The sequence below is a fragment of the Lepus europaeus genome, chromosome 15 (genome assembly GCF_033115175.1).
Source record: "Lepus europaeus isolate LE1 chromosome 15, mLepTim1.pri, whole genome shotgun sequence".
NCBI lineage: Eukaryota > Metazoa > Chordata > Mammalia > Lagomorpha > Leporidae > Lepus > Lepus europaeus.
Window position 1 is genome coordinate 90,241,846 of NC_084841.1, and position 27,848 is coordinate 90,269,693.

The 27,848-nt window shown below is 47.7% G+C and overlaps 2 protein-coding genes across 2 annotated transcripts in view; both read right to left on the reverse strand.

The window, feature by feature from the left end:
• Positions 1–807: 807 nt before the first annotated feature.
• On the reverse strand, positions 808–25,455 carry LOC133774613 (V-type proton ATPase subunit S1-like protein). Its single transcript, XM_062212461.1, has 7 exons — positions 25,361–25,455; positions 16,111–16,151; positions 15,816–15,874; positions 15,086–15,321; positions 8,366–8,416; positions 5,387–5,627; positions 808–2,261 (listed from the first exon to the last, which is right to left on the reverse strand). Exons 1-7 carry the CDS (start codon positions 25,453–25,455, stop codon positions 1,965–1,967), a joined length of 1,020 nt encoding a protein of 339 aa, XP_062068445.1. The 3' UTR covers positions 808–1,964.
• Positions 25,456–26,420: 965 nt separating this feature from the next.
• ATG10 (autophagy related 10) overlaps positions 26,421–27,848 on the reverse strand; it is a 295,508-nt gene continuing 294,080 nt past the window's right edge. The window contains exon 9 of the mRNA XM_062212464.1: positions 26,421–26,509. The gene's annotated coding sequence lies outside the window, so the exon portion shown is untranslated. The remainder of the gene's footprint in view (positions 26,510–27,848) is intronic.

Below are 27,848 nucleotides of genomic sequence, written 5' to 3' on the forward strand. Positions count from 1 at the left end.
AATACAGTACCATCTCCCAGAGGCTGCGGCTGACAATAATGATGATAGTAACAAAAACCTTAGTGGAGCTTGTGAGTGTTGTCTAAAGCCTTCCCAGAGTGACCATGCCCCGTCTCGAGGACACTCTCCTTTATAATCAGTGGTTTCATGTTCCCAGAACGGACCCGAGAAGGCTGTGAACTGCACCAGGAACTCAGGTTGCAGACTGCAGGACCAGATCTGTCTCTGATTTTTAATGTCATCCCTTTGACAAGAGGTAAGAGATCCCTTTAAATCACTTCCAGAAACCCCCCAGATCTCTGCCCATGCTTTGAGATACGAATTTAAAGCCTCGGGCTATTGCTTGCTCCCTGTAAGCCATGCAGCACAGTCAGAAAGCGCCAGCCTGGCCTGCAGTCGCCACCTAAGCCCAGGAAGACGACACCCCACTCTGCTTGGCGCCATCCTGCTGTCTGCAGTCCCTGAATGATCCCTGGCACCCCCTTTCACTTTCAAAAATGTCCCAGTTTCAAGCAAATTGTTTTCTGCTCCATGTACCTGTAACTTCTCAGCCAGCCATGTACACCACCAGTAGACAATCAAGCCAACCACAGTGAAAACTCTGTCTCACTTCTGAGTGGCATGAGCATCAGTCTACCATCTCCAATGCTTACAGAGTTTCCACTGGTCTTAAGCCAACTGGAGTAAGACAACCCACCCTAGAATCTCACTTTCTTGAGAGTCTGTTCCTTGTAGTCATCTTGATACAAGTACGTACGTCAGGACTCTTGGTTGCAGACTACAGAATCTACTCCAGAAACCATCAAAACAGAAAGGAATTTATTATAACATATGTTGTTCTTACAGAGCTGTGGGAGGGCTAGAACCAAACCTACTTTCACAGCCAAGAATAACACAGCCATAGGAAATGACAGATGTGAGTATGTCCCATCAGAAACTTCACTGTCATTGTCATCTACTGTTCACTACCCAAGCTGGGACTCATGTTAGACCCATCAGGATGGCCAACCGGAAGATTCAACTTTTCCATGCATGACACCCAACCACCACCCAGTGTTTCCACCTGCATTCCAAGGCTTGGGCCAGGGTATTTGCTCTGTGAACCTAGTTTACGTACGGGATCCTAGTTAGGAAAGTGTGCTGTTCTTTTTTACGCTATGATCTCTTCGTCACAGGAGACAGAGAAGCTTTGGCGAGGATGGAGAGGGAAGCGATCTTCAGTTATCTGCCAAGAATAGAAAAAGATCGGGTGGGGGTGGTGGCTGAAATGGAAGAAGGTGTTGGTAAGAACATCACTGGTGGTGCCAGCACTTCCATTAGGGGGAACTTAGGGGCCAGCACTTCACTGGAGGGGGTCGGTGGACATTTTTACAGAGTGGCACACTGCTCTGACTTGGCCCAGTAATGAGCAAACATCAACACCTCGATCAAACTGGAGAGTAAGAAACAGTCCCGAGTGTGCTCCCGACTGCACTCTGCTTCTCAACAGCACAGGGAACAAGCAGGTCGTAAACAAGGTGCTCGGCCACACAGGGTCTGCCCCAGACAGCTCTGAGAAGGAGGAAGGAAGACTACCTTGGAACAAAACGATGCTACTTCTGCATGATGCAATGACAGTATAAAACAGTTTAAACTCCGAACTTGCAGATAACCTCAGGTTAGTTATCTCTATCTATTCTAACCCCATCCAAATTGGCCCAGGCAAGGAGGACCAGCCCAGGGGCACAAGTGCAGTTTCCTTTATGATTTGCTTTGTTTCTCTCTCTCATCCCCCTACTTCACAACATTTGCCCACAAGAGGCCTATGGAGCAGCAGTCAGGATCTCTGAGATGCTCTCCAGGTCATTCTAGGCAGGCTGGCAGAGGCTTCCTTTTCTGTTAACCAAGCCATTGACAAGGGAGCACAGAAAGCAAACAGCCCCTCTCAGGGCCTGTGTGGACAAGGAGAGGGGCAGGATGTGCTGCTAAGCGTAGACTTTGCGGAGGGGCTGGCTCAGCTCGTAGCAGTCGGCGCCCTGGCTCCGGAGCAGCTCCTCCTCGGCGGCATCACTAGCGTTCAGCGGTGGGAAGCGGGCAGGAGAGGAGAGGCACTCGTAGTGCTGGTCCAGAGCGCGCAGGTAGGTGAGCATGTGCAGGACGTAGGCCAGCACCAGCAACAGGATCAGGGACGTGGCCAGCCCCATCAGGATGGCAGGCGAGAAGGAAGAGGCGCAGTCCCGGGCTTTGGCAAACCGCGCCCCCTGGATGGTGAAGCCTTGGATCTGTCAGGAGAAGGGAGCGGCTGCAGTGAGGGTCGCTGCCCTGTCCCCGGAGAGCTGCTGCCCGCGGCGCTGGCGGCTCTGGGCCAGGCAGCAGCCAGACTCAGTGTGAGGCCACCGTCACTGCGCGTGATCTGACAAATGTGACTGTGCTGGGGCCACAGTGAAACCTAACACTCCACCAGGCCTGGCCCAGAAACTGCGGGATGCACGGCTGTCACAAGGAAGGGGTTCAAGGAATTCCCAGCTCAGAAACACAACCGTGATCGCAAGGCTCGGGAACAAAACCTCTTTTAATCTGACCCCGAGGAGCGTTCTGGTTCATGTAAAACCACAGCTGCCGCGGTGCCTCTGAACCCCACAGCACACGCGTGGTGTCGCACGTGCTCGTCTGAGGTTCCTCCATGCTTCATTGTTTTGAAGGAGGAGCCTTCGGAGGGAGAGTAGCGTGATTCCCATTTAGATAAACCATGATGACAATAAAAGCTAACGCTGCAGAAGGCTATGGCGTGCCAAATACCAGCTTGCAGCACTCACTACAGCCTCTGCTACGTCACTATTTTATCCTAGTTTTGGATGGGGAAACTGAGGCACAGGAAAGTTAAGGAATGGGCGCAGAGGCACACAGGCGGGCTTTAGACCCAGACCCGGCGTGAGCATCCACAGTGCCTGGTCTGCCCTGCCTTGCTCCCTCCTTCACGTGTCCTGGTACCACTTTGGGAAGAGTCGGATACCAGCCCCTCCTTACATCCTGCCCAGAGGAAAGGGGTCTTCTCAAGTTCATGGAAAATGTGAACTGTGAAAAAAAGTGCATGGATTGAAAAATTGTTAGCACTAGAACAAACTTATCTCGTAATTCCATTTTCCACAAATTTTCTAAAGACCCCTAGTGGGAAGAAAAGCTTTCTCGTGTGTGCAAACAAGGCGGTTCGATTACTTGGAAGGAGAACACTTTCAAACGATGCTTGGCCCCTACCCACGTGCTGCCAAAACGGAAGAGCCAGGGTCACAGAGATTCAAGCACCAGCTGCCTTGGAGGATAACCCCACACACACCGCCTCACTGTCACCCACCTGGCTTTAAAGGGGACATCAGAAGAACAAATTACTGGGGTGGCACTGTAGCACAGCAGGTTAAGCCGGCATCCCATGTGGGCGCTGGTTCAAGTCCCGGATGCTCCACTCTCGATCCAGCTCCCTGCTAATGGCCTGGGAAAGAAGTGGAGGATAATCCAAGTGCTGGGGTCCCTGAACCCATGTGGGAGACCTGGAAGAAGCTCCTGACTTCAACCTGGCCAAGCTCAGCCACTGTGGTCATCTGGGGAATGGACTAGCGGATGGAAGATCTCTCTCTCTCTCTGTCCTCTCTTTGTAACTCTGGCTTTAAAATAAATAAATAAATCTTAAGAAAAAAAGAAAAACCGAATTGTCCAGCAGTGCAATACTGAGAATTCATTTTCATGGCACAGTGGGCAGTTCAGTGTGTTCCTGTGCTAAAGTTAATGAAACCTCCCACGGCGCTGCAGACCTCAGGGGCCTGGCTCGCGTGACCGCCTGTGCTCTGGCTCCTGCAGGAGGCTCTCGGCCCAGCTGCACGGCCACCTGGCCACCCAGCCCCCACGTAGCATCAGAACAGCCCCCTAAAAGCAGCATCTCAGTCGAGCTCCTCAATGGCAAATGATGACCTCATTTGATTCCGCAACTTCCCTGCCCCCTGCCAAAGAAACTATTCTCATGGTGACTACCCCTTAATTTTCTCTTTTTGTAAAAAAAAAAAAAAATTCTTTATTATTTGAAGGGCAGTGTGACAGAGAAGCAGGAACAAAGACAGGGAGAAACATCTTCTATCTGCTGGTCCCCTCCCCAGATGGCTATAACAGCCAGGGCTGGACCACTTCCCAGCCAGGAGCCCAGAACTCCATCCAGGTCTCCCATGTGGGTGGAGGAGCCCAGGTACTTGGGTCATCTTCCACTGCCTTCCCAGGTGATCAGAAGTGGAGCCACTGGGACTTGAGCTGGCACTCCAATGTAGGATGCTGGCATGGCAGGTAGTGGCTTAACCTGCTGCACCACAATGCCAGGCCCCACCCATTAACTCTTAACAAGACACGGCTGAGAATAGCCAGTGCGCAGCCCACCTGACGGCCACGTGGCCCGCCGTCTACTGGACTACAGGTACAATACAGTGTAGCTGGCGCACAGGAGAGTTCCGTCTGGCCCAGGTTCTGAGCCTCCCAAGCATCTCCACCGTGTTCATGGCATTCACGTTCCCACCAGCCGTGCGCAGGGTCCCCGTTTCCCCATGTCCTTGCCAACACATATTTTCTGTTTGTCTGTTCCTATTAACAGCCATCCAGGTGTGCCCAGGAGACCAAGTCGTCATTTCAAACCAGGTCTTGCTGATTCTCAAAGGCAAGCTCCCTCCCCCAGCCTCTGTCCCCTCTGGGGATCCACGCAGCACAGTGAATATCTGTACTCATGGGGAAGGTCAGAACACACCTGTACAGCGGACCCGGGGAGCCCTCCTGTTGTGTGAGGGGCTGGAAGAACACACAGGTGAGCAGGACGGACGGACCAGACAGCATCTCTGGCCTGAGACACTGGCGGCAGGAAGGAGCCTCTTACTCGGCCAAGCCTCTCCCCAAACACTGTCAAGAGAGCTTTGGGATATTCTGGCTCCCTGGCTGACGATTCGAATCCTGTGCCACAGCGGTCTTGCACAGCGCTAGAGTACTATTTCCCCGCCCTGACCTGACAGCCTCACGGCTTCACTCCCTGAAGGAAATCAAACAGTGGCCCAGCCGCGCCTCCCCCGAAAGGCCTCTCCGTGCATGGAGGGACCAACGCAGGCCTCAGCCACAGCGTCCCTGGGGCTGGCATGGCTGCCACTCCCCCTGGCAGTTCCTAGCAATCGGATGAATGGGAGGTACAAGCAAGCCCTTGAGAGGTGGAGGTGCAGAGGTGCAGGGGGAGGAGCTGCTCTACCCTACTCCACCCCACACCTCAGAAGATAAAGAACAGAGCACCAATGTTACGCTAAGGATAGCCACTCCTGTCTCTCCCTGAAATGGCTGTGTTCCTGTCAGGTGATACCCGGGCACAGCCTACCCAAGTGCTTCAGTTCCTTACCTGGAAGTCAGTGAAAGAAACCTCCCACAGGCTTGACGTGTCCGCGGGGTCGCTAGGCAACAGGAGGGCGTCGGCTCCCTGCAGGCTGCTGACCAGGTGGCAGTGGTACGAGTAACTGGACGGAGCGTATATGCCAGTCGCGTTAAAGGTCGCACGGATGGAATTATTGAAAATCATCTCTACCCGGTGCAAACTAAACCAACTCTGGATGGACAACTTGTTGTAATTGGTAAGGACGAATCTGAAAATGATGACAAAACAAGGATTACCCCCAAAGCACTTTGTACTTACTGGTACAGGACATTGTCTATGAGCAGTGCGATGGTGCCCTCTGGTGGCAGATGGTGGAACCACGGTGGGGGCAGCTTTCCCTGTGTTTCCAGACAGGAGCCTCTTCTAGATGGATGGGACAACCCCCAAAGTGAGCAGCACAAATTCCTACAGAAGCAAAACAAAAAAAAATATTTTTTTTTCTTTCTTTTTTGAACTCAAAACTTCATTTTGTGTTTATTGTTGTTAAAAAAAGGAAAAGACACTTCAATATAGAATTGAATAGTGCACAGGTGTAGCTCTCTTACTGTGCGCCAGTCTCCCTTCCGTATCACACATGTGTACTGTATTTCATCTTCCTATGAAAGCACGTGGTGAAGGACATTACTCTCCTGCACACAGCAGAGCGACACCTCGTGGGCACTGACTCACAGAAGCATCGGCGCTTCACAGCCCCTCTAGGACCAGAGCGCTCACTCCTAGCCACTTAGCAATGTGATATTCTCCAGCCACCAAAGAGCTACAGTACACCTAGTCCATGACTTTTTTCTTTTTCTTCCTACTTACAAATATGGATTACTGCATATGAAACATGCCGCAGCAAGGAGAGATAAAACCATTAACAGTGATTACAAATGGTCCTGGGATTATTGGTGGCTTTCTCTTTTTTTTCTGAAGGAGCCTTTTATTTAAGGTATACAAACTCCATGCATTTCATAAATACAACTTTTTTTTTAATTTTTTTTTTTTGACAGGTAGAGTGGATAGTGAGAGAGAGATGCAGAGAGAAAGGTCTTCCTTTTTGCTGCTGGTTCACCCTCCAATGGCCGCTGCGGCCGGCGCATCTCATTGATCTGAAGCCAGGAGCCAGGTGCTTCTCCTGGTCTCCCATGCGGGTGCAGGGCCCAAGCACTTGGGCCATCCTCCACTGCATCCTGGGCCATAGCAGAGAGCTGGCCTGGAAGAGGGGCAACCGGGATAGAATCTGGTGCCCCGGCCGGGACTAGAACCCGGTGTGCCAGCGCCGCAAGGCGGAGGATTAGCCTGATGAGCCACGGCACCGGCCAGTATTTTCTGATTTTAATGGCTTTTCTTAACTTGAAAGTAGACCCTAAGATGAGGATGTGAATGCAAGAATATTTCAAGTGGTTGGAGAAAAAAATAGAATTAAAAGGTAAATTTATTTTGGTGAAGAGAAATGCTGAAATCTATCCACAGGTTTGTCTTAATAAGCATTTTTCATAAACTTTCTGAAAACCCCTTACTGTGTGTGGTTTTCAAAATTTTTTTGCACCAAAACAAACTCATCCTCTAATGTATTTCCATAAACTTCCTGAAGTACCCTTGCACAAAGGGTACTGTGGGGTATACCTTCCAATCAAGATAGGTAGAGTACAAAGGAGACACAAGAGAGGAATGGAAAAGCTGCCAACTGGGGCACATCACTGAGCAGGCTTCCACTGTGAGCAGGGCTCACTGCCCTTCGGAGACTGGGAGAGGGAGCTGGGGTATTTGCACACTTCCTGGACTGGGGATGGGAGGCAGGCGGCTGTTTCCTGAGCCAGAGAACGTGTTCGGTTCGGGTAAACAGAGGCTGGCAGCTGAAATCTGGGCAAGTGGCTCCTGCTCTCAAGTGGAAAGGCCCAAGCAGGCGGGAATGGAGTACACAGCATCTGCTGTGTAACCTTCACACCAAAATTAATCTTACCAAAGCTAGTTTCCATTTGGGAAAAAAAAAAAAGCGTCATGCATGAAAACACTCCCCACTTTGAGCAAACGGACATGCATGTGTGTTGGTCACCCTGCGGGACTCCAGTGCCGGATAATGGCGCTCTAAGACGAGGCATGTGTCGCCGTGTTTTCCGTGTCCCGCGGGATGAGGTCGGAGGAGGAAAGGTGGCTGGGGCTAATCCCGGCTGCAAAGCACAGCAGTCCTCTTGAGAGCCCGTCTTCTCAGACACTTGGGTACCAGATCTACCTCCTCCCGGAGCAAGAGCGTGTGTGGTGGTTCCACGCTCTCACAGACACTTTCGCCAAGCAGAGGTGTCGCACAGAGCACAGCTTCGCAAAGGCTGCCCCAGCACAGCTGGGCTCCAGGTGGAGTCAGGGACACAAGTGCTTATCGCCACGGACAGCTTCGTCTTATGGGAACTGAAGGACTGTATTTGTATGAGAAAAACATGAATACCTTCTCTTAGTTCTCCCCCACTCAGGAGCAGTTCCCGAACTTGCTGGATAAACCCTGCGGGCAGATGCCCCCTTCCACACCTAAGCACAGCCAAAGGTCAGCCCGTGTGGCTGTCTGCTGGGGAGTTTGACATCACAGCCTTTTACACTGTACTCTGGTAACAAGTGAGACTCCCTGTAAGGAGCTAGAGACACTGCGTTCACACCACAGCCTCAACAGCCAGGGCTTGCTTTCTCTATCCTCTGAATCTATGCTCAGAGGTAAAGAGTAGCACAAGGTCAGGCCCATGCATTCTTCAAGTCCCTGCTGAAGGGGGTCGGGGAGGAAGTGCAGGTGTTTCGACAGGAACGAAGGAAAACATGAACAGATTCCACTGCAGAACACATGACTTCTCCGTGTAATTAGGAAGATTTGGCATCCGCCACATCACAGCACTTGGCTCCTAGCAAGCTCTCGATACTCACGTGTGAAATGAATAAATCACATAGGCTATTCCGAAGAGATGACGCTGTAACACTCACCTTATAACAAGACCTGTGAGATTTTCTGTGTCACCAAGCTTCAGAGACAACCTAGTCAAAGAGAAACAATGCAGGTTGTCAAAATGGCTCTGAGTCCACACTCTTCAAAAAATTACTTCAAATTGGACCACGGATGCAAATGTAATAGTTAAAACTACAAAATCTACAGAGGAAATGAGAAACAACAGTTTTACAGTCTTGAGGTAGGCCATGGTTTCTTGAGAAATACAAAAGGATGAGACGTCAAAGAAGAAAAACTGACAACCTGAACTTTACTAAAATCCAAGATGTTTGTTCTTCGGAAGATGCAGTTAAGGAAAAAGAGGTAAACCACGGAACAGGGGAAAATATGGACTTTATCCAGAACAAGGCAAAGGTCACTAACAGCTCAGTAAAAGCCAGCTCAACTCAAAAAGGAGCCAGAGACTTGGCCAGTTCACACAGGAGATACACAGATAGCCAATAAGCTCAGGACACAATGTTCAAAACACATAATGAAATGAGGTCAGAAACCACCGTACAGAAATCCAACAACTGACTCTTAAACTCTTAATACCTATATTTATTCACATTTTCCTGAAAATAAACACAAGATTCCCTGGAGCAGAGTTAGATCATACTCACACGAGGGAATGACCGTATCCGTTAAGTTTATAACCCAGTTCTCCCCCGGCTCACATGATGAGAGCCAGACGTCACCCTGCACAGACTGGGATGTGCAACGCAGGTGAGGCAGTTTGTACAGGGGAGGGAGAGCGTCCCCGCCTCACCTCCCGAGAGGGAAGAGAAGTATCTGGTCCCTGGCGTCAGTCAATTTCCCTCAGGGAGAGGAGGAAGATCCTAAGCCCACCCTCACCCCATGATACGCTGGGGAGCTCAGGCAGCCTTGGCATGGGAGCAAAGAGCAGGCCACGAGGAAGACAGATGGCTGCCGGTCGAGCACCCGTGGTCCGGACCCAGAGGCCTCTCTGGGCCTCCTGATCCCGGAACGGCTCTGTGGTCCTGACTTCCACTACCTCTCCACAGGTCAACACGCTCCTCTGAAGAGGTCAATGTCTTCAAGGCTTATCTGTTAACCCGGGTGCCAGTAAGTTTATTCAGAAATGACTGAACATGCAGAAGTGTACAAGCGTCTTCTCTCCAGTTCCCAGTGACCACATGACGTGTCGCTGAGGACGTGAAGCAACCAGAACTGTCAGGAACACCACCGGAAAGGTAAAAACACCGCAATGGCTTTGAAAACCAGCGTGTGTGGCAGTTGCCGTAAAAGTTAAACACACGCATTCCGTACGATCCAACCGTTTACTCGTGGGTAGAAGAGCACCTAAGAGAAATTAAAACGTACACTGCCACAGACTTGCCCACGGTAATTATCCATAGTGGCTTCAGCTGGAAAATGATGCAAAAACTAAGGGGAAAACCCATTTCTATCAGGGGGGATGGATAAGTTGCAGGACACCCACGCAACTCAGCAATGAAAGGGACACACTGTTGACGTATGCAACAGCACAGAAAATTATCCGAGTCCATGCACAACTGAAGGATGGAAGACCGAAAGACAGTGCACACTGTATGACTATACTTATACAGCGTCCTAGACAACGCCAATGAGGCGGACCAACGTGGTCTGGTCTGGAGAGCTGGAAGTGGCTGTAAGAAAGGCTAACTCGGGGCACCAGGGGACAGGCCATGATGTCTGCTGTGCTGACGGTGGTGAGGGTCCTCAGGTGTACAGGTATGTCAACACTGAGCACCCTGGACATGTTAAAGATGCACAATTCACTGTTCTTCACTCGTCTTTCAAAAAGGCTCCAAATACAGAAGCGATAAGAAGCCAAATATAATTATAATAGGCAATTATATAGGGAAATGTGAGAAATCTAAATATATAAAGGAAGTTGCTACTGTGTCAGGAACTTTTTGAAGACCCCCTCAGATATCTAAAAGTTGTAACGACTCAGTTTATATTAGAAAACAAAAACGCGAAAGTAAATAGTTACAAAATGTCTGATTACAAATGTGAAAAGCATGACACCTACACAATGTAATTAATTTGATCCCACTTAAAAAGAAATAAAAATACCAATGATTGGGCTAAAGCTTAACTTCACACTATTTTTTCCTTTATTAGAGAGACAGACAGAGACAGATAGAACTTCAATCCTCTAGTTTGTTCCTCTAGTTTGTTGTGCCTGTAACGGCTGGCGCTGGACCACGGCTGGAGCTTGGAGCCAGGAACTCATCCAGGTCACACACACCCAAGTGGAAGGAGCCCTGCCACCTGAAACATCACTGCTGCCCCCCAGGTTCTGCAATGGCGGGAAGCTAAAGTTGGGAGCCGTAGCCAGGAATCAAAGCCAGGTGCTCTGACATCTTAAAACTATTTATGGGGAAGGCGGGGTAAGCATTTAGAAAACAAACCATATAAACAGGTTGCTAAGAGAAGTATTTTTATTCCCTCGCATCATAAACTTACACTCCATAGAAGCACCCATAACAAACACTTCATAAGCTTTGTACTCAGTAAAGCAAGTCTCCAAGAAGGCCTTTCTCCAACAACATGTGGACAGCCTGCTCCAAACGACTGAAAATAAAGAAAATGCATTTCTTGAACAGCATTTCATAAACGTGACAGCCGCTTATTCTAACAGAAACGCCCCCAGTTCTTCCAAGGAATCAGGAGAGCGTGATGTCCAGAAACTGGCTCTGTGGCTCACAAACTCAGCCTCCAGGCAAACCCGTGTTGGGTCCACCTCCCCTCTGCCCCTGTCTCCTGTCAGAGCTGCCCCACAGCAGCAAAGCTGCCCGTCCTCACAGGGCTTTGCTCCAGGGCTCTTGGTTTCAGGGGAGCTATTAGCACGCTCTGTTTCCCAGTAAAGAACACGAATTTCAACAAAGCAGTCGCTGTGGAGCCAGGCAGTGTCTCGTCGACGGGGAATAGAAGAGAAACACAACCGAGAACAAGATGGGCTCAACAAGAACACATCACCCTTTCAGGCTCCCTGCTCTCATGCGTTTCCAACAGACTCCAAATTCTCCAGACTGTCAATGCCTAAATTCAAAATACACACGGCAGCCGGGAACGTGCGCGATTTTCGGGACTTTCACTATTTAAAAGGACTTCCGCGGCAAGTCTGCGTGCCCACAATTTGCCTCCCCCCTCCCCACTGTTTCATTTCTGAGAGCTACAACAAAATTGTTTATTTTTTACTCCAAGCTTTTGACCTAACATGGTGATGTCTTTGCTTGGGTCAGTTCTGAGAGCAGCTCCTGTTCTGGTTCTGGAGAACCTAGCATTTCCTCTCCAGCAAAGGCCTGTGGCTAATCCACGGGAATTGGCCACCCTAAGCCTCAGCAATGGGCCCCTCGAGGCCTCGCCTGCTGGGCACAGGGCTTCCCAGGACGCCTGCGCGCTCAGTGAGCAGGGGCTCGGAAGTGCTGTGCACACGGGGGCAGTGCCCAAGTGGACAACCACGAGTCTGTGTGCTGTGAAATCAGGGTTTATCAGGGCAACTCCAGAAGGCAACCAAGACGCTGAATCACTCTACTCGTGGTTATCCTTAGCACCAGGCGTCTGCCAGAAGCTCGTGGAAAATACGTATCAGGAAAAGATTACGTCTGGATTTCAGAATTTATTTTAAAATAAACTTCTAACTCCATTTGATCAGAGATTTTCTGAAGTGCCCTTGTATGTAAGGAAGGAAGAGAATCCTAGTTCTTTGAATAGCACTGGACAACATCACAAAGCACAGGAACACACATCGCTTCATTTGGATTTCACACTCCTCTGAGACAGGGCCACAGGTGAGGAGGCAAAATGATGTGTTCACTTTATTTATTTTCATGTCATTGAAAGAGAGAGATCTTCCATCTGCTCATTCACTCCCCAAATGGCCACAACAGCCAAGGGGCTAGGCTGAAATCAAGACTCAGGAGCTCGGCAGGTCTCCCACAACACAGGGGGCAGGGACCCAGGTACCTGCGTTGTTACCTGTTGCCTCGTAGGTGCACTAGCAGGAAGCTGCATAGGAAGTGGAGTAGCCAGGAATTTAACCATTGGATGTGGGCGTCCCAAGAAGTAGCTTAATCACTGTGCCAGATGCTTGCTCCAAAAATGCCTTTTTTTTAGATTTATTAATTTCTTATTTGACAGGGAGAATCAGAGAGAGAGAGAGAGAGAGAGGCCTTCCATCCACTGGTTCACTCCCCAAATGGCTATAGTGGCCAGAGCTGGGCCAGACCAAAGCCAGGGGCCATGAGCCTCATCTGGGTCTCCCACATGGGCACAGTGCCACAAACTCTTGGTCCAGTCTCCCGCTTTCCCAGGCACACTAGCAAGGAGCTGGATCAGAAGCAGAGCAGCCAGGACATGGACCAGCACCCATATGGGATGCCAGTGCTGATGGTGGTGGCTTAACCCACTATGCCACAGCACTGGCCCCAAAATGCCATTTTTAAAATGTTTGATGTAAGCTCTACTAACACACAAGCTGTGTGACTGTAGCAAGTTTTTCTTTTCTTTTTTTTTTTTTAAAGATTTTATTGATTTATTTGAGAGGTAGAGTTACAAACAGTGAGAGGGAGAGACAGAAAGGTCTTCTGTCTGTTGGTTCACTCCCCAGATGGCTGCAACGACCAGATCTGCACCAATCCGAAGCCAGGAGCTTCTTCCAGGTCTCCCACACAGGTGCGGGGCACAAGGACTTGGGCCATCTTCTACTGCTTTCCTAGACCACAGCAGAGAGCTGGACTGGAAGAGGGGCAGTTGGGACAAGAACCGCCGCCTATATGGGATGCTGGTGCCACAGCCAGAGTATTAACCTAGTATGCCACGGCACCGGCCCCTGTAGCAAGTCTTCTAAGCTCTTTGAGCTGTGATTTTCTTTTTTTTTTTTTTTTTTTTTTTTTTGACAGGCAGAGTGGACAGTGAGAGAGAGAGACAGAGAGAAAGGTCTTCCTTTTGCCACTGGTTCACCCTCCAATGGCTGCTGTGGCCGGCGCACCGCGCTGATCCCAAGGCAGGATCCAGGTGCTTCTCCTGGTCTCCCATGCGGGTGCAGGGCCCAAGCACTTGGGCCATCCTCCACTGCACTCCCGGGTCACAGCAGAGAGCTGGCCTGGAAGAGGAGCAACCGGGACAGGATCGGTGCCCCAACCAGGACTAGAACCTGGTGTGCCGGCGCCGCAAGGCAGAGGATTAGCCTAGTGAGCCACCGTGCCGGCCTTGAGCTGTGATTTTCTGAGACATTTGGGACAGCGATGATAACAGCACCTGTGACTGAGGGCACTCCCATGAGGAATAACAGCATGAGGTCTTGGGAAACTTGGCACAGTGTCTGGTCTGTGGTCAACACCAAGGCCATCATCTCCATCCCACACATGACAACCCTGCGGGTCCTTTTTGTAAATTCACAAAACTCACTGGAAGAAGCTGGCCCAGAAGTCACGTTTTCATTCCTTGCATTCCAGGTTCCCAGACACTGCCATGATCCCCAAGCCCAGTAAAAAGCATGGAGCCCTGATTCTCCCCACAAATACCGAAGGGGCATCCAGCCGGGGACAGGCAAGATGATGCCAGCAGTCAGCCTCTCTCCAGGCAACTGACCACCAAGAGCCCTGCAGGGAATTGCTCAGAGCCACAGGGAGAAGCCCTGGGCCCTCAGCAGAGCTGGGCTCTTTGATAGTCGTGCTCTAACGGAATACAAAGCGGGGAGGACTCGGTGCTCTCACTTAGAACGCTCTAAATTCCAAATAAAAGACAGCCATTCTGAATAACAAAACACTAACACTTGTAATATGGCTTTTAAGTGTATACTAACAATCTCTTTTTAGTCACCATCAAGATTTTTTAGGTGAGAAGTAAAGATTAGGGGAGACAAAGACATTTCCAGCCAAACTAAACTACACACGCGTGCACACACACACATACACACACAAATATGCTACAGCTTATACAAAGCCTCTACCCAACAAAACCAGGCCAACACAATGTACAGAATCCTCCAAAAGCATCGATTATACCAGAAAATGTTGAAGAGGTTTATAGAAATTAAGTAGGACATGCCAGATTTCCGCCCCTTGGACCAAAACAAATAGAAGCAAAAATGTTTTGCTTGGATGCCTGAAGAGAAGAGAAAGGCCCTGGACACTAATGTGCTCTTCGAAAGGCATGTTTGTTTAATCTGCTTTCCTCAAATCCAAACTAATTATTCTAACCACTTTGAAAGGTCCTAAAGGATCCCTGAAACTTGCCCATCCAAGGGTCACGATTTCAGAAAAGCCCCCTACCGTCAAACACCTGTCCTGGCTAGGGCCAGGCTTCTCGGCTCCAGACACTGGACTAGGATGACCCCGCTGACACAGGTCATTTCTCCACTAGAGGACCAGACGTGGTTTGACACTAACACTGGGAGTCGAGACCAAGACTGAGATCTTTTTCTCTTTTTGGCAGAAGGAGTTTGAGAACCCTGATGTTCAAAACTCTCATTTTCCACACATTATTGTGACAATTAGCTAAAGGGTTAGCTAACAAATTGCCAGGGTGGAAAAAGTTGGTTTTCCAAGTTAATTTCTGAGTTTATTCTTTCATTTCCAACATCCCGTTTCATTTTAAATGCTCAAAGGAACCCATCGGTTCTGTTCTGAAATGACAGAAATCTAGATTCACAGGGTCACCAGACCACACAGCCCTGGGGGCCTCCTCCACCCAGGTCCACTCACGTGGCACTTTGTTCACTGCAGTTTGAGTTGACGATGTCCACCGTTGCCTTCTGGCCAAAGGCTTCTTCTGCAAGGTCCAGCCAGGTCTGGTTCTTAAACCTCACGGTGATTCTTCTGGCCCGGAAGAGAACGCAGGGAATTCCATCGATGGAGACGTTAACTGGGCCTTGGTGGCCAAAGGCATTCCAAGGTTGTTTCCCCAAATGCCCTTCTCTGCTCAAGGTGTCATTGAGAGCCTAATTAATCAAGTGAAAGAAGTTGACAAGGTAAGTGTGTATCCATGGTGCAAAAGGCTTCCTAGAAGTGAGATGGCTAATTCACATCATGGAATGGTGGATGCAAATTTTATGCATTTATTAAAAACCCCTAAAATGCACACTACAAAGAATGAACCAATTACTGCAATGGAAATGCAAATGAAAGAAGAATTAGCTAACAGGGAACAACCACCCAAATTCAATGAGAGAGAAACCGTTCCCATAATGATCCTATCTGGAAAATGGCAAAAATAAAACAGTATCATAATAAAAATACAAAAGAACAAGTACAATTAGGTAGTTCACGTTTTTCTCAACTGTTAAGATTACTATAAGACATTTTTCCACTCAAAGTTCTGGCAATAATATGTTAATTATTAACATGGTTATTACTTGGGTTTTACAGTGGTTTTCAGTGATATGACTGAAATGTTTCAGACAGGTTACAATCACGTTTCCTGACACAACCATACCTGTGCGCCTGGTGTTGTGGAATTCCGGATTGCTGTCATACTTCCATTATTCTCTTGATCTGTCAAACAAATAATGATAATAGGACCATGGTTAAATGCCATCAACTTATTAATGCAATTGATCTGTGAACAATACTGGGCCTATTTGTGGCTCTATTTAGAATCTGCTAGTTTAGAAGATTTTCACAAGGGGCTCCTGGTACCAGTGCATTCGTCAGGGACGTGTGTGGCAGACAAAGCCTTTCTTCAATTCTTCTCCACCCCCAGGAATCACAAAGGCAGTTGGGAGTCTTACCATTCTTTATAACCACTTCCTTATTTGAAGATGTTTTAGAACTGAAATTGGAAAAAATAAACAAAAATTAAAAGATGCCGAATGAGTATCCACAATTCAGACATGTATATGATTTTTAAAAGATTTATATATTCAAATATCTGAAAGGCAGAGCTTCAGAGACTAAGGGAGAGAGAGGGATCCTCAGTCATCTGGTTCACTCCCTGAATGGCCACAACAGTCAGGGCTGGGCCAGGCGGGAGCCAGGAGCCCCATTGGGGTCTCCAACGTGGGTGGCAGGGACCCAAGTACTTAGGACATCATACACTGCATTCCCAGACACATCAGCAGGAAGCTGGATTGTCAGCAGAGCAGCAGGGACTTGAACTGACACCGCTACAGGATGCTGCATTACCAAGAGGGGGTTTAACCTGCTGTGCCACAGTGCCAGTCCCTTTTACGTGAAATTTTATGAAGTATATCTAGATTTATTATATTTCAGAATAGAGGAACAGAAACTTAGCTGGTCAAAACTGCTTGCTTTTAGAATATTTATTTATTTATTTACTTTTATTTGAAAGGCAGAGACAGAGACTCAGAGTGACAGACAGAGAGAGCTCTCTCATCTGCTGGTTCACTCCTCAAATACCCACAACAGCCATGGGCAGAGGGACCAAGCTGAAGCCAGGAGCCCAGAACTCAGTCCAGGTCCCCTACACAGGTGGCAGGGATCCAAGTACTTGAGTCATCACCTGCTGCCTCCCACAGAGAGTGTTAGCGGGAAGCTGGAACTGGACCTGGAGCCGGAACTCAAACCCAGGCAATCCAACAGGGATTAACTGCTGCCCCCAAACGCCCACCCCAGAACTGTTCACTTCTTAGATAGTGAATTTGTGATTTAAAAAATAATATATGTTCTTCAAAGAAAATATGAAAAATACAAAAAATTTTATAGAATAAAGATTTTAAATCATCCCTGATCCTTACTCATTGAATAACATACACAGGGTGGTAGATCCTGAGGTTTAACCAATAGGAAATAATAACTAAATAATAAAACATAATAAAATAGCTTGCAGTGAAATAATTCTGTGCTACATTATATTATTAACATATTGAAGACAAAATATATACCCTTTATTATGTAAAAGACTCAACTGCCAAAAAGATATTTGTGAAAGTATGAGGATATATAAGTTATGATACATATTTTTCCAATCTCTATTAAGACACACATATATACATCCATATTTATTGTAATAAAATTTAAAGGCCGGCGCCGCGGCTCACTAGGCTAATCCTCCACCTTGCGGCGCCGGCACACCGGGTTCTAGTCCCGGTCGGGGCACCGATCCTGTCCTGGTTGCCCCTCTTCCAGTCCAGCTCTCTGCTGTGGCCTGGGAAGGCAGTGGAGGATGGCCCAAGTGCTTGGGCCCTGCACCCCATGGGAGACCAGGAGAAGCACCTGGCTCCTGCCATCGGATCAGCGTGGTGCGCTGGCAGCAGCGCGCCTACCACGGCGGCCATTGGAGGGTGAACCAACGGCAAAAAGGAAGACCTTTCTCTCTCTCTCTCTCTCTCTCACTGTCCACTCTGCTTGTCAAAAAAAAAAAAAAAAAAATTTAAAAAGACTTTTGTAAACATATTGTTTTGGAGCCTATATTTTTTTTTACTAAAAATGATCACAAATATTTTCCCATGTTATTATATATTTTTCAGACCCAATTTTAATGCCATGTGGTGTTACATTCTAAAAATCTATCAACACGTATTTATTCAAATTCCTATCGTTAACTATGTGTTTCCAATTTTATGGTATTATTATAATACTTCATTGACTGTGACTGTAGATTGTTCATGACTATGAGAGTTCCTTAGGAACGATTCTAGAAGTGAGACTGCTAGCTTAGGAGATTTATACTCTTTTTTACCATGGACTATTTCAAGCATACACAAATATAAACAGTAAAATACACTAACTGTAACTAACCCCACGTGAGCCTGCGTTCATCATCCAGTTTAGTAATTATCAAGTCACAGTCTTATTTCACTTATAAGCTCACCTACTTCCCCCCATGATATTAATTTGAAGAGAATATCAGAAACTGCATCATTTCAATATGTATATTTAAAAAGTAAAAACTTTGAAAATATCAGGACAGTTACATCTAGAAAATAGTGATAATTCCTTAACATTAAGTATCTGTCAGTGTTTAAATCTCTTTCACGAAAGTTCCACGAAGATTTTAGGTTTCGGGGCTGGAGCTGTGGTGCAGTGGGTTAATGCCCTGGCCTGAAGCGCCAGCATCCCATATGGGCGCCGGTTCAAGTCCCGGCTGCTCCTCTTCTGATCCAGCTCTCTGCTATGGCCTGGGATAGCAGTGGAGGATGGCCCAAGTCTTTGGGCCCCTGCACCAGCGTGGGAGACCAGGAAGAAGCTCCTGGCTCCTGGCTTCAGATCGGCGCACTGGCCATTGCGGCCATCTGGGGAGTGAACCATCAGATGAAAGACCTCTCTCTCTGCCTCTCCTCTCTCTGTGTAACTCTGACTTTTTTTAAAAAAAAGATTTTAGGTTTCCTCGCTCCACATTTTCAGTTTTTCATAAGGTATATCTCTAGTATAAGGGAATACAGACCTAGTTTCACAGTTCCTATCTAAGGCCTGTTCTATCACTGTTATATAAACTCTGAGCATTTTAAAAATTAGACAAAGATATAGATTATATGTCATGCAGTATATGCAAAACATTATACCTTTAGTGTTACTAAATCCGTACCATAGTAACATGCTATAGAATGAATTACTGGAACCAATTACAAATTAAATGCACCATTCTCTTTTTAGTATGATCTCTATTGTCTAAAGAGAATTTCTGAAGATGACAAATTGGTAGCAATGTTTACCAATTGCCATTAATAAATTCATGCATGCCTGAAATTATTCATCTATTTTTATCAACTTTACTTAAGCATAATTTATGCACAGAAAACTGTCTCAGTACAAATCATACAATTCTATGAGTCTTGGCTTATGCCAAATTCCATGTCATGACACCACAATAAAGATACAAAGTATTTCTGTGGCTCACAAAATCTTCTTATGCATTTGGGCAGTGCAGAGATGTTCCCTCCACATTCAGGCCCAGGCAACTTCATACTTGTGTCATTTTAGATTAGCTTACATTTTCTAGAATTGCATATAAACAGAACCATATAGGGACTGTTTTGTGTTTGGCTTCTTTCATCTCAACATAATGACTTTGAAACTCTTGTAGGCTGTAGCCTATATCAACAATCCTGCCACTTAACTGCTCAGAAATATCTCATTTTGTATGGCTATACCATATTTTTATAAGGAATACACTGGTGGGCATTTAAGTCTTTCCAGTTTGAGGCTTAAGTAAAGATTTAAGAACATCTGTGTACTGGATTTTTTGTGAAATATGTTTTTTTCTCTTGAATAAATATCTGGAAGTAAAGTTATATAATAGATGTGTTTAACTTAAAAAAAAAAAACTGACCCTTGCTGTTGCTCAATATGCTTGCTAACGTTTGGCCATCTGGGCTTGTCGAACTGTGTGGGTTGCCAGTCAACAGAGGTTAACTGGCTTCCCCAAAGACTACTGAATGACGCTTAGCATCTTTCCTTGTGCCTACTGACCAGTCTTGTATGTTTTCTCCTGTGATGCGTGTGTTGAAATCTTCTGCTCATTTGAAAAATTAAATTCACTGATGTCTCAAAGTATAGCCGTAAGTGTTCTTGGCGTGTACTGGACACGAATCCTGTCCGAGACAAGCACTAGAAATGTGTTCTTCCCTCTGTGTCTTGCTTTTCCATTTTCTTAATGGTGGTTCTCAAAAACCCTAAGTTCTAATTTTCATAAAGTCCGGCGTATTTGTGGTTTTTTTTCTTTTACGGTCTGTGCTTTTATGTTAAAGAAACACCTTCCTGTTACAAAATGTCACAAAGATGTTTCTCTTGTGTTGTTTCCTACAAGTTTAAATATTTCAGGTTTTACATTCAGGTCTGAGCTGATTCAGGTTTGAGCTGATGTTTGTCAGCTAAATATCTGCAACATTTTGGAGCCAAGGAAAAAGAAAATTCGCTACTAGCTTTCACACATTTTAAAAAGAGAGAAAGAAGCACGGATCAGAAAGTTTGCTTCTCATGTTCTCTCACGGGAAGCTGACAGAAGACACACACCTGCTCTGCAGGGGAAGCAAGAAAGACAAAAACAACAGCTGATGTAACTCAGAAGAGGGGTGCAGAGAAACCTAAGGCCATCTATATGAGGAGTCCGCAAAACATTCACAAGAAATATGTATTATGAAAAATCTGTGGCCGGCGCCGCGGCTCAACAGGCTAATCCTCCGCCTAGCGGCGCCGGCACACCAGGTTCTAGTCCCGGTCGGGGCACCAGATTCTGTCCCGGTTGCTCCTCTTCCAGGCCAGCTCTCTGCTGTGGTCCGGGAGTGCAGTGGAGGATGGCCCAAGTGCTTGGGCCCTGCACCCCATGGGAGACCAGGAGAAGCACCTGGCTCCTGCCATCGGATCAGCGCGGTACGCCGGCCGCAGCGTGCTGGCCGTGGCGGCCATTGGAGGGTGAACCAACGGCAAAGGAAGACCTTTCTCTGTCTCTCTCTCTCACTGTCCACCCTGCCTGTCAAAAAAAAAAAATCCATGAGTGGGTTTCAAAAATATTGTGCACCAAAATAAACTTACCTTTTAAAAATATATTTTTTTATTTGAAAAGCAGAGTTATGGAGGGGAAGGGGACAGATCTTCCATACACTGGTTCACTCCCCAAACAGCTGTGATACCTGGGGTTGGGCCAGGTCAAAGCCAGGAGCTTCTTCCGGGTTTCGCATGTGGGTGGCAGGGGCACAAATACAGCAATCTTCTGCTGTTCTCATAGGCCATTACAGGGAGCCGGATCAGAAGTGGAGTAGACCAGCCAGGACTGGAACAGGCACTCATGTGACGCTGGCATCACAGGCGGAAGGTTAATCCACTGCACCATACTGCTGATTCCAATAAACTTCTTTTAATTCCATTTTCTAGGAACGTTTTGAAGCCCCTTCATCCATTAGAACTAGAGAGACCCAGTCCAGATTGGAGCAAGAGGACAAAAGGAACAAGACATAGAGGGAGGCCCAGGGCAAAAGGAGGTTCTGAGAGACTGCACTACATGTCAGAGGAGAAAGATTAAAGAATTTAAGAACACACATGTTTAAAAATGGCAACTAGGGAAGGACGATTTTTAATTCTAGCACAAAGGACACAGTTAAACGCACACAAGAAGCACGGTTTCCCAAGTGGCTTGTCACTGAACACAGTCACAGTGGTGTGGACACTGTCTGAACTGAAAGTAGTAATATCACCATGGGGAGGCGGGGGAAATGAAGAAGGGAAGGTGAAGACCCTGGAGACAGAAATCTTGTTGATAACAACAGAAAGTCGTCAGACAAGGTCTAAAACACATACGCTGAGACATCGCCCATGTGTACTACTGGGACGTTAGGGCAGTGTGGTGGACTGCGTGATTGCTGCCAACTCCTAGCTCCCTTCTCCATGGAGGAGTTCCTACCTCCGACCAGAGGAACTGCAGCTGCCCCCTTGCTCGGTAAGGCTTTTGTCTCGCTTGGGCGAATGGAACATGAGCAGAGGCAAACCAACAGAGAGACAGAGAGAGATCCCCCATCCACTGGTCCACTCTCCAAATGCACTCAGCAACTAAGGCTGGGCCAGGCTGAAGCCAGGAGCTCCAGGGAGTACCCACATGGGCAGCAGGGACCCACGGCCCTGACCCATCATTCCCCGCTCCCCAGAGGCACCAGCAGGAAGCTGGACCGGACGGTGGACACACCTGATCCCATGCATTCTGATACAGGATGAAGGCACCCCAGTGGCACCTGAGCTTGCTCAGCCACAACATCTTCCCCCATATTCAAGCTTCAAAAGTCTTAACAAACAAAAACATAAAAAATTATGAGGTATGTTTTAACTAAATAAGATAAAATACATCAAGTCATTTGGAAATACGTAGTTAGCAGGGGAGTTTAACAGATGTTTATTAAAAGTGAATGAATAAGCCGTAACATTGCTAATATTCTTGGCTTGAGGCTCTGCCCCACTAATTCAATATTTCTGTGTACCCACTAGTAGACCACACAGGCTTATTATCATTGCAGTAAGTCTATGGTCTCACCACACAATAATGCTGCTATGCTTCTACTTTACACATACTGCAATTCAGACAAGTCTTACTTGCATCCATCAGCCTGAACTTTTTTTTTTTTTTTTTTTTTTGACAGGTAGAGTTTTAGTGTGAGAGACAGAGAGAAATGTCTTCCTTCCATTGGTTCACTCCCCAAATGGCCACCACGGCTGGTGCTGCACCAATCCGAAGCCAGGAGCCAGGTGCTTCCTCCTGGTCTCCCATGCGGGTGTAGGGCCCAAGGACTTGAGCCATCCTCCACTGCACTCCCGGGCCACAGCAGAGAGCTGGACTGGAAGAGGAGCAACCGGGACAGAATCCGGCACCCATATGGGATGCCAGCCCGCAGGTGGAGGATTAATCATTAAGTGAGCCATGGCGCCGGCCCCGATCAGCCTGAACTAATAAGGCTTCCTGGGAAGCCGTAATCTAAACCAAAGACAAAATACCTGTGAATTTTCCTGTCACAACACAGTCTCAGAACTAAAATAGGAATTAAACACTGTTCTGGTTAAAAACTGTCTATGTTCCTTTCTTTCTGTCTCTCTCTCTCACTGTCTAACTCTGCCTGTCAAAAATAAATAAATAAATAAATTTTAAAAAACTGTCTATGTTGGGTTGGCATCTGGCACAGCAACTGAGATGCGACCTGGGACGCACAGATCCCTTCTCAAAGCCTGGATTCAAGTCCCAGCTTTGTTTCCCAGTCCAGCTTCCTGGGAATACACAACCTGAGACCCAGTGGTGACGGCTCAGGTACTCGGGCCCCTGCCAGCCACGTGGGAAACACCGGCTGCCTTCCTAATTCCTGGCTCCAGCCTGGACCAACTCTGGCTGTTGCAGGCTTGGAGCATGAACCAGAAAGTGGAAAAAAAATCTTTTTCTTGTTTGTCTCTGGTTCTTCCTCTCTCCCTCTTTGCCTCTCAAGAAGATAAAAGTGAGCAAATTTAACACTGTGTGTGCGAACAAGCTGAGGAACACTGGTTTAAACGACACCTACATCGTCAGAGAGACCTCTGCCATCCCCGGAATGCAATCAAGAGCCGTAGGTGCCAAGGCCTTGAGGAAGGTGTCGGGGACGTGAGGCAGCTCCTCTGCGGTCCACATTCCCAACCCGGCCTGCCCTGAACGACCTCTGGAAGACCTCTGGAAGACCTCACGTGCCTGCTGCGCCAGCCTCGGCTCCCCTCTCCCTTCTCTCTGCTCCGGCTGCACGAGCATTCTTCAGGCACGCGGGGTCTTCCCCTGAAGCCTCAGCACAGCTGCTAGCACAGCCTGAAATCCTCTCCATCCACCCGCCTCACCCCTGCTCCGGTTGTCACCTAAGCAGCTTCCAGATCACAGCTCCATGCCACCGCCTGGGGACCACAGTCCCTAAACTTCCCAGACTGGTTCAGATGGGCTCACTGTCCCCATGCTTTTCACTCATGCTGAATTTCAAAGTCTCTTTGTCATAAGAGACCTGGGACAACGGATGAGCACCTCCCTCTCTGGTCAGTCAAGGGGGCAGGGACAATGGTTCTTTGCATCTAGCAGTACCCAGCTACTGAACAGTACCAAGGATTTTAAACAGGTGTTACACGCAAGAATGAACTGTCACGTTAATGAACAAACCCTAAAACCCAAGTGGGAAATGGAAGATTATAAAGGATTTCCTTTTGGTTGAAAAATAAACCCAACTTGAGGAGGAAGTGTGGGAAGGAAGAATGGAGACCCCTTCCAAGCTGGGAAAATCACCCTGGGGCCAGCAATGTGGTGGCACGAACGAAGCTCGCCTGGGCCCCTGCACCCACCTGGGAGTCCTGAAAGAAGCTCTGGGCTCCTGGCTTTGGCCTGGCCCACCCTGGCCACTGTGGCCATTTGGAGAATGAACCAGTAGATGAAAGACCTCTCTCTCTCTCTCTCTCTCTCTCTACCTCTTGCTCTCTCGCTCTCTCTCTGTAACTCCGATTTCAAATAAATCCTAAAAAAAAAAGTCATCCTTCCTAGAACCTTGAAGAACCTTGAACAGCCCCATACAGCTGACAAGTACTTCTAATTTGAGATCTGTGATTTAAAAGAACATTTGCAAACATCAACAACAGTTGCTTCCTTTATCATGAAAAAATATGCCATATCCGAAAATTCAAATCTCCTTGATTTATCCAGCTTCTGAAGGTAAAATTACTGAAACCTATTAACTTTTTCTTAAAAACAGAATTGAGATTTTTTTTAATTCTTGGCAGTGCAAATACATACATCAGTAAGTCCTATATAAGCCAGGTGGGAAAACAATCGTACGTTCTGGACACTACGCAAAAGAAGTTGCTATTGTAAAGGGAACCTGGAGGACAGCTTCAACTTATTTGGAAACCAGGACAGAAAATCTTTACAAACGCCTGTTCCCATAGCTGTGACTTTAGGACTGTGTCACACAGGTCTCACAGCTCGTTCCGCTTGCTGCTGCCCTTGGGGTTCACACGAATCCCTGCTGCACTGGCTGAGCTGGCACACCGTGCGCCACTGGGAGGCAGGACAGAAAGGAACTGCTACTCGGATCCTGAACGTTCTAACATAGAGAAATCTCTAGGTGCTGCTTTCCATGGTACGGGAAGAAGTCAAAGGGGTAACAGAAGTACAAAGGGTCTTGCTTGGTCATTCTGAATATCATGCACAGTCACCATCTTCTACCAGTTACATATTCCTGAGATGTTTAGTTTTGTGTCCTCCTCTCTTCTGACATGAATTATCATGTCAGAAAACTATAAAATGAACAGTTGCGTGTAAGTATGAAAGAACACTGGTTTCAGGAGTCAGCTCACAGAAACACACTCTGATACATAATTCAAATGTCTCCGGAGTATTCTGATCAAACAACCCGCGCAATTTATGATGAAGGCTGTATTTTTATCTCATAATTATAACCCCCAGTTCAATAACTGTGGTAGCTAACTGTATGCTCTCATCTGGCCTGTACATCTCAATCATAAACAGATGTGGGTATGAAACAACACGAGGACATTCCGAGCCGCCCATGCCTGCACGGGAGGGCGTGAAGAGACGCGGCTACTCACCTTGCATTCTTCCTGGCAAGGATCTGCTCCAAGGTCAGGGAAAGCCCCATGCACAGAGAAGCAAGCAAAAAATAAAACAAGATTTTTCTTCCCATCAAGAAATGAATCTGTTGTTCAAACCAAGCACATCTGTGAACTCATAAGCACAAGCAGAACAGAGGCAGTGCGTTGCCTGCCATGTGACTGGCAGTACATTCAGCCAATGAAAGGACAGCTTTCCCAGGTATTATGTGGGGGGAGACGGAGGGGAGGGGCCTGACAGTGCCTCATTTAGAGCATACAGTGAAACAAATGCAGTATTTGAGCTCTTAATGATTCATTTCAATGAATATTAAGGAGCAGATTTTTAAAGATGTGTTTATGAGCTCAGCTTTTTTTTTTTTAATTTGCATTGTTTTGATACTTTCCTGTAACTTTTTTTTTTTTTTTTTTTTGACAAGCAGAGTGGATAGTGAGAGAGAGAGACAGAAAGGTCTTCCTTTGCCGTTGGTTCACCATCCAATGGCCACCGCGGTCAGCGCGCTGCAGCCAGTGCATCGTGCTGATCCGAAGCCAGGAGCCAGGTGCTTCTCCTGGTCTCCCATGCGGGTACAGGGTCCAAGCACTTGGGCCATCCTCCACTGCACTCCCGGGCCACAGCAGAGAGCTGGACTGGAAGAGGGGCAACCGAGACAGAATCTGGCGCCCTGACCGGGACTAGAACCAGTGTGCCGGTGCCACAGGCGGAGGATTAACCTATTGAGCCGCGGCGCCGGCTAACTGTTCTGTAATTTTTAGTAAGACTCTCATGGTCCTTCTAGGAGCTTTTAAATTCTCCCCTAAACTAGCGAGATGTCCCTTTTCACATGCGTGTTCCAAATGGACAAGTAAGCACCAACCTCAGGAACTTACCTACATCCCCACAGGGCACAGGTGCTGAATCCTTGACTCTGCGTTGGCAAGGAGGCAAGCGTGCGCAGTGGGGCGCCCCGCTCCGCAGGTGCACGACCAGCCCTCTCCCTCCTGCCCTGCACAGACAGAGGGGACACAAGTTCCTGCAGAGCCGCTGGCCCAGGAGATGAGCTCCTGTGGGGAAGCTTCTTATGACTTCAATACCCATTTTCATTCCTTCGCTGCCAGTCTCTTCACCGACTTCACCCCCTAGAGAGCCTGAAAAACAGAGCCAAACAAGATCCCTAAGAGCTGCACATCTGAAAAACTGCAATGAGGGTGCCACAACAAAGAAAATTCTCCAAAATTAAAGTATCAGTGTTTTGGGCTCCTGGAACCTTGGTCTTTTAAAGGCACAGCCAGAAAAGGCAGATGGTGGGGAGATGGTGCAGCCAGGGAGGCTAGGGACCTGGCTCCAAGGAGACACTCCCTGCCTCACTGTCAGCTTCCCACAAGCCACACAAACACAGCCTAGGGACTACAGAAAAGGATAAGAGGTGAATAAGGCACAATGACCGGAGGATGCAGGACTAAGGAAGTTACCAAGAGCAGTTACAAAACAGAGACAATCCCTGGCCCTACATGTGGTCTTGATATGGTCCATCCCCCCCACCCCCCTTCTCTCTGAATGTTCATCCTATCCAGCATCCATTTCCATCTTTGGTCCTTGCCCCGAGTCTGCAGAATGTCCCCGAGTCTGTGGAATGTCCCCGAGTCACAAGACAGGTATGGACAAGAAGTTTAGTCTGAAGTGGGATTGACGAACTCTAGGATATCCAGTTAAGTGGTGAATTTCATAAAAGCAACAAGTAATTTTCATATTAGTGTGTCCTGTGCATTAAGTGGGACACACTGTATTTTTTTAAACTATTCACTGTTTACCTGAAAACTGAATGTAACTGGGTGCCCTGTGTTTTTGCAAAGTCTGGCCATCCTGGTCTTCCGCACACAGCTGCATGGGAGTGTCACAAAATGCCTGCCCCGATTCGGCAGGTCTGGGGAGGGGCGTGGGACTCTGTGTTTCCAACAAGCTCCAGATGGCTGCTGACGCCGCTCGCCGGAGGACTGCCCTTGGAGCAGCCCAGATCTAGAACAGCACGGTTCACTAGACCTATCAGGAGAGCCCCACATGTCTTCACATTTTCTAGTAGTCACATTAAAAGGCAACTTCTACTTTAAGGCAACAGGCAAGACTAATGTAAACAGTATTTTTATTTAACCTAAAATATTTGCACTTCAAACATAATCAACTTTCAGAACTATCAATGAGATACCTTCCATTCTTTGTCTTTCCTAAGTCCGAAATCTGCCATATAATTCGCACTTACATTTCTCCATTGACGTGAGCTGCCTAGCAAGTGTCCAACAGCCACACGTGGCTCGGGCCACCATACCAGAGTGGCTCGGCCAGCTGCTCAAGCAAGACCTCGAAGTGTCCTGCAGTGGCAGCAGCAGTCCTGCTCCTCAGGTCCCGGGTCAGGAGGGAGAGCCCAAGCCCAGTGGGGTCAGGCATTGTGACAATCATGACACCGAACACTAAGACACCACAGTGTTAGAC

Bases quoted from the DNA above. Each gene is read 5' to 3' on its own strand.
- LOC133774613 (XM_062212461.1), bottom strand. From the start codon at position 25,455: ATGGGAAGAAAAATCTTGTTTTATTTTTTGCTTGCTTCTCTGTGCATG. The intron at 16,152-25,360 runs GTGAGTAGCCGC...TTCCAATTTCAG, and splicing joins CTTGCCAGGAAGAATGCAAG to TTCTAAAACATCTTCAAATA. The intron at 5,628-8,365 runs GTGAGTGTTACA...CATCATTTTCAG, and splicing joins CTCACAGGTCTTGTTATAAG to ATTCGTCCTTACCAATTACA.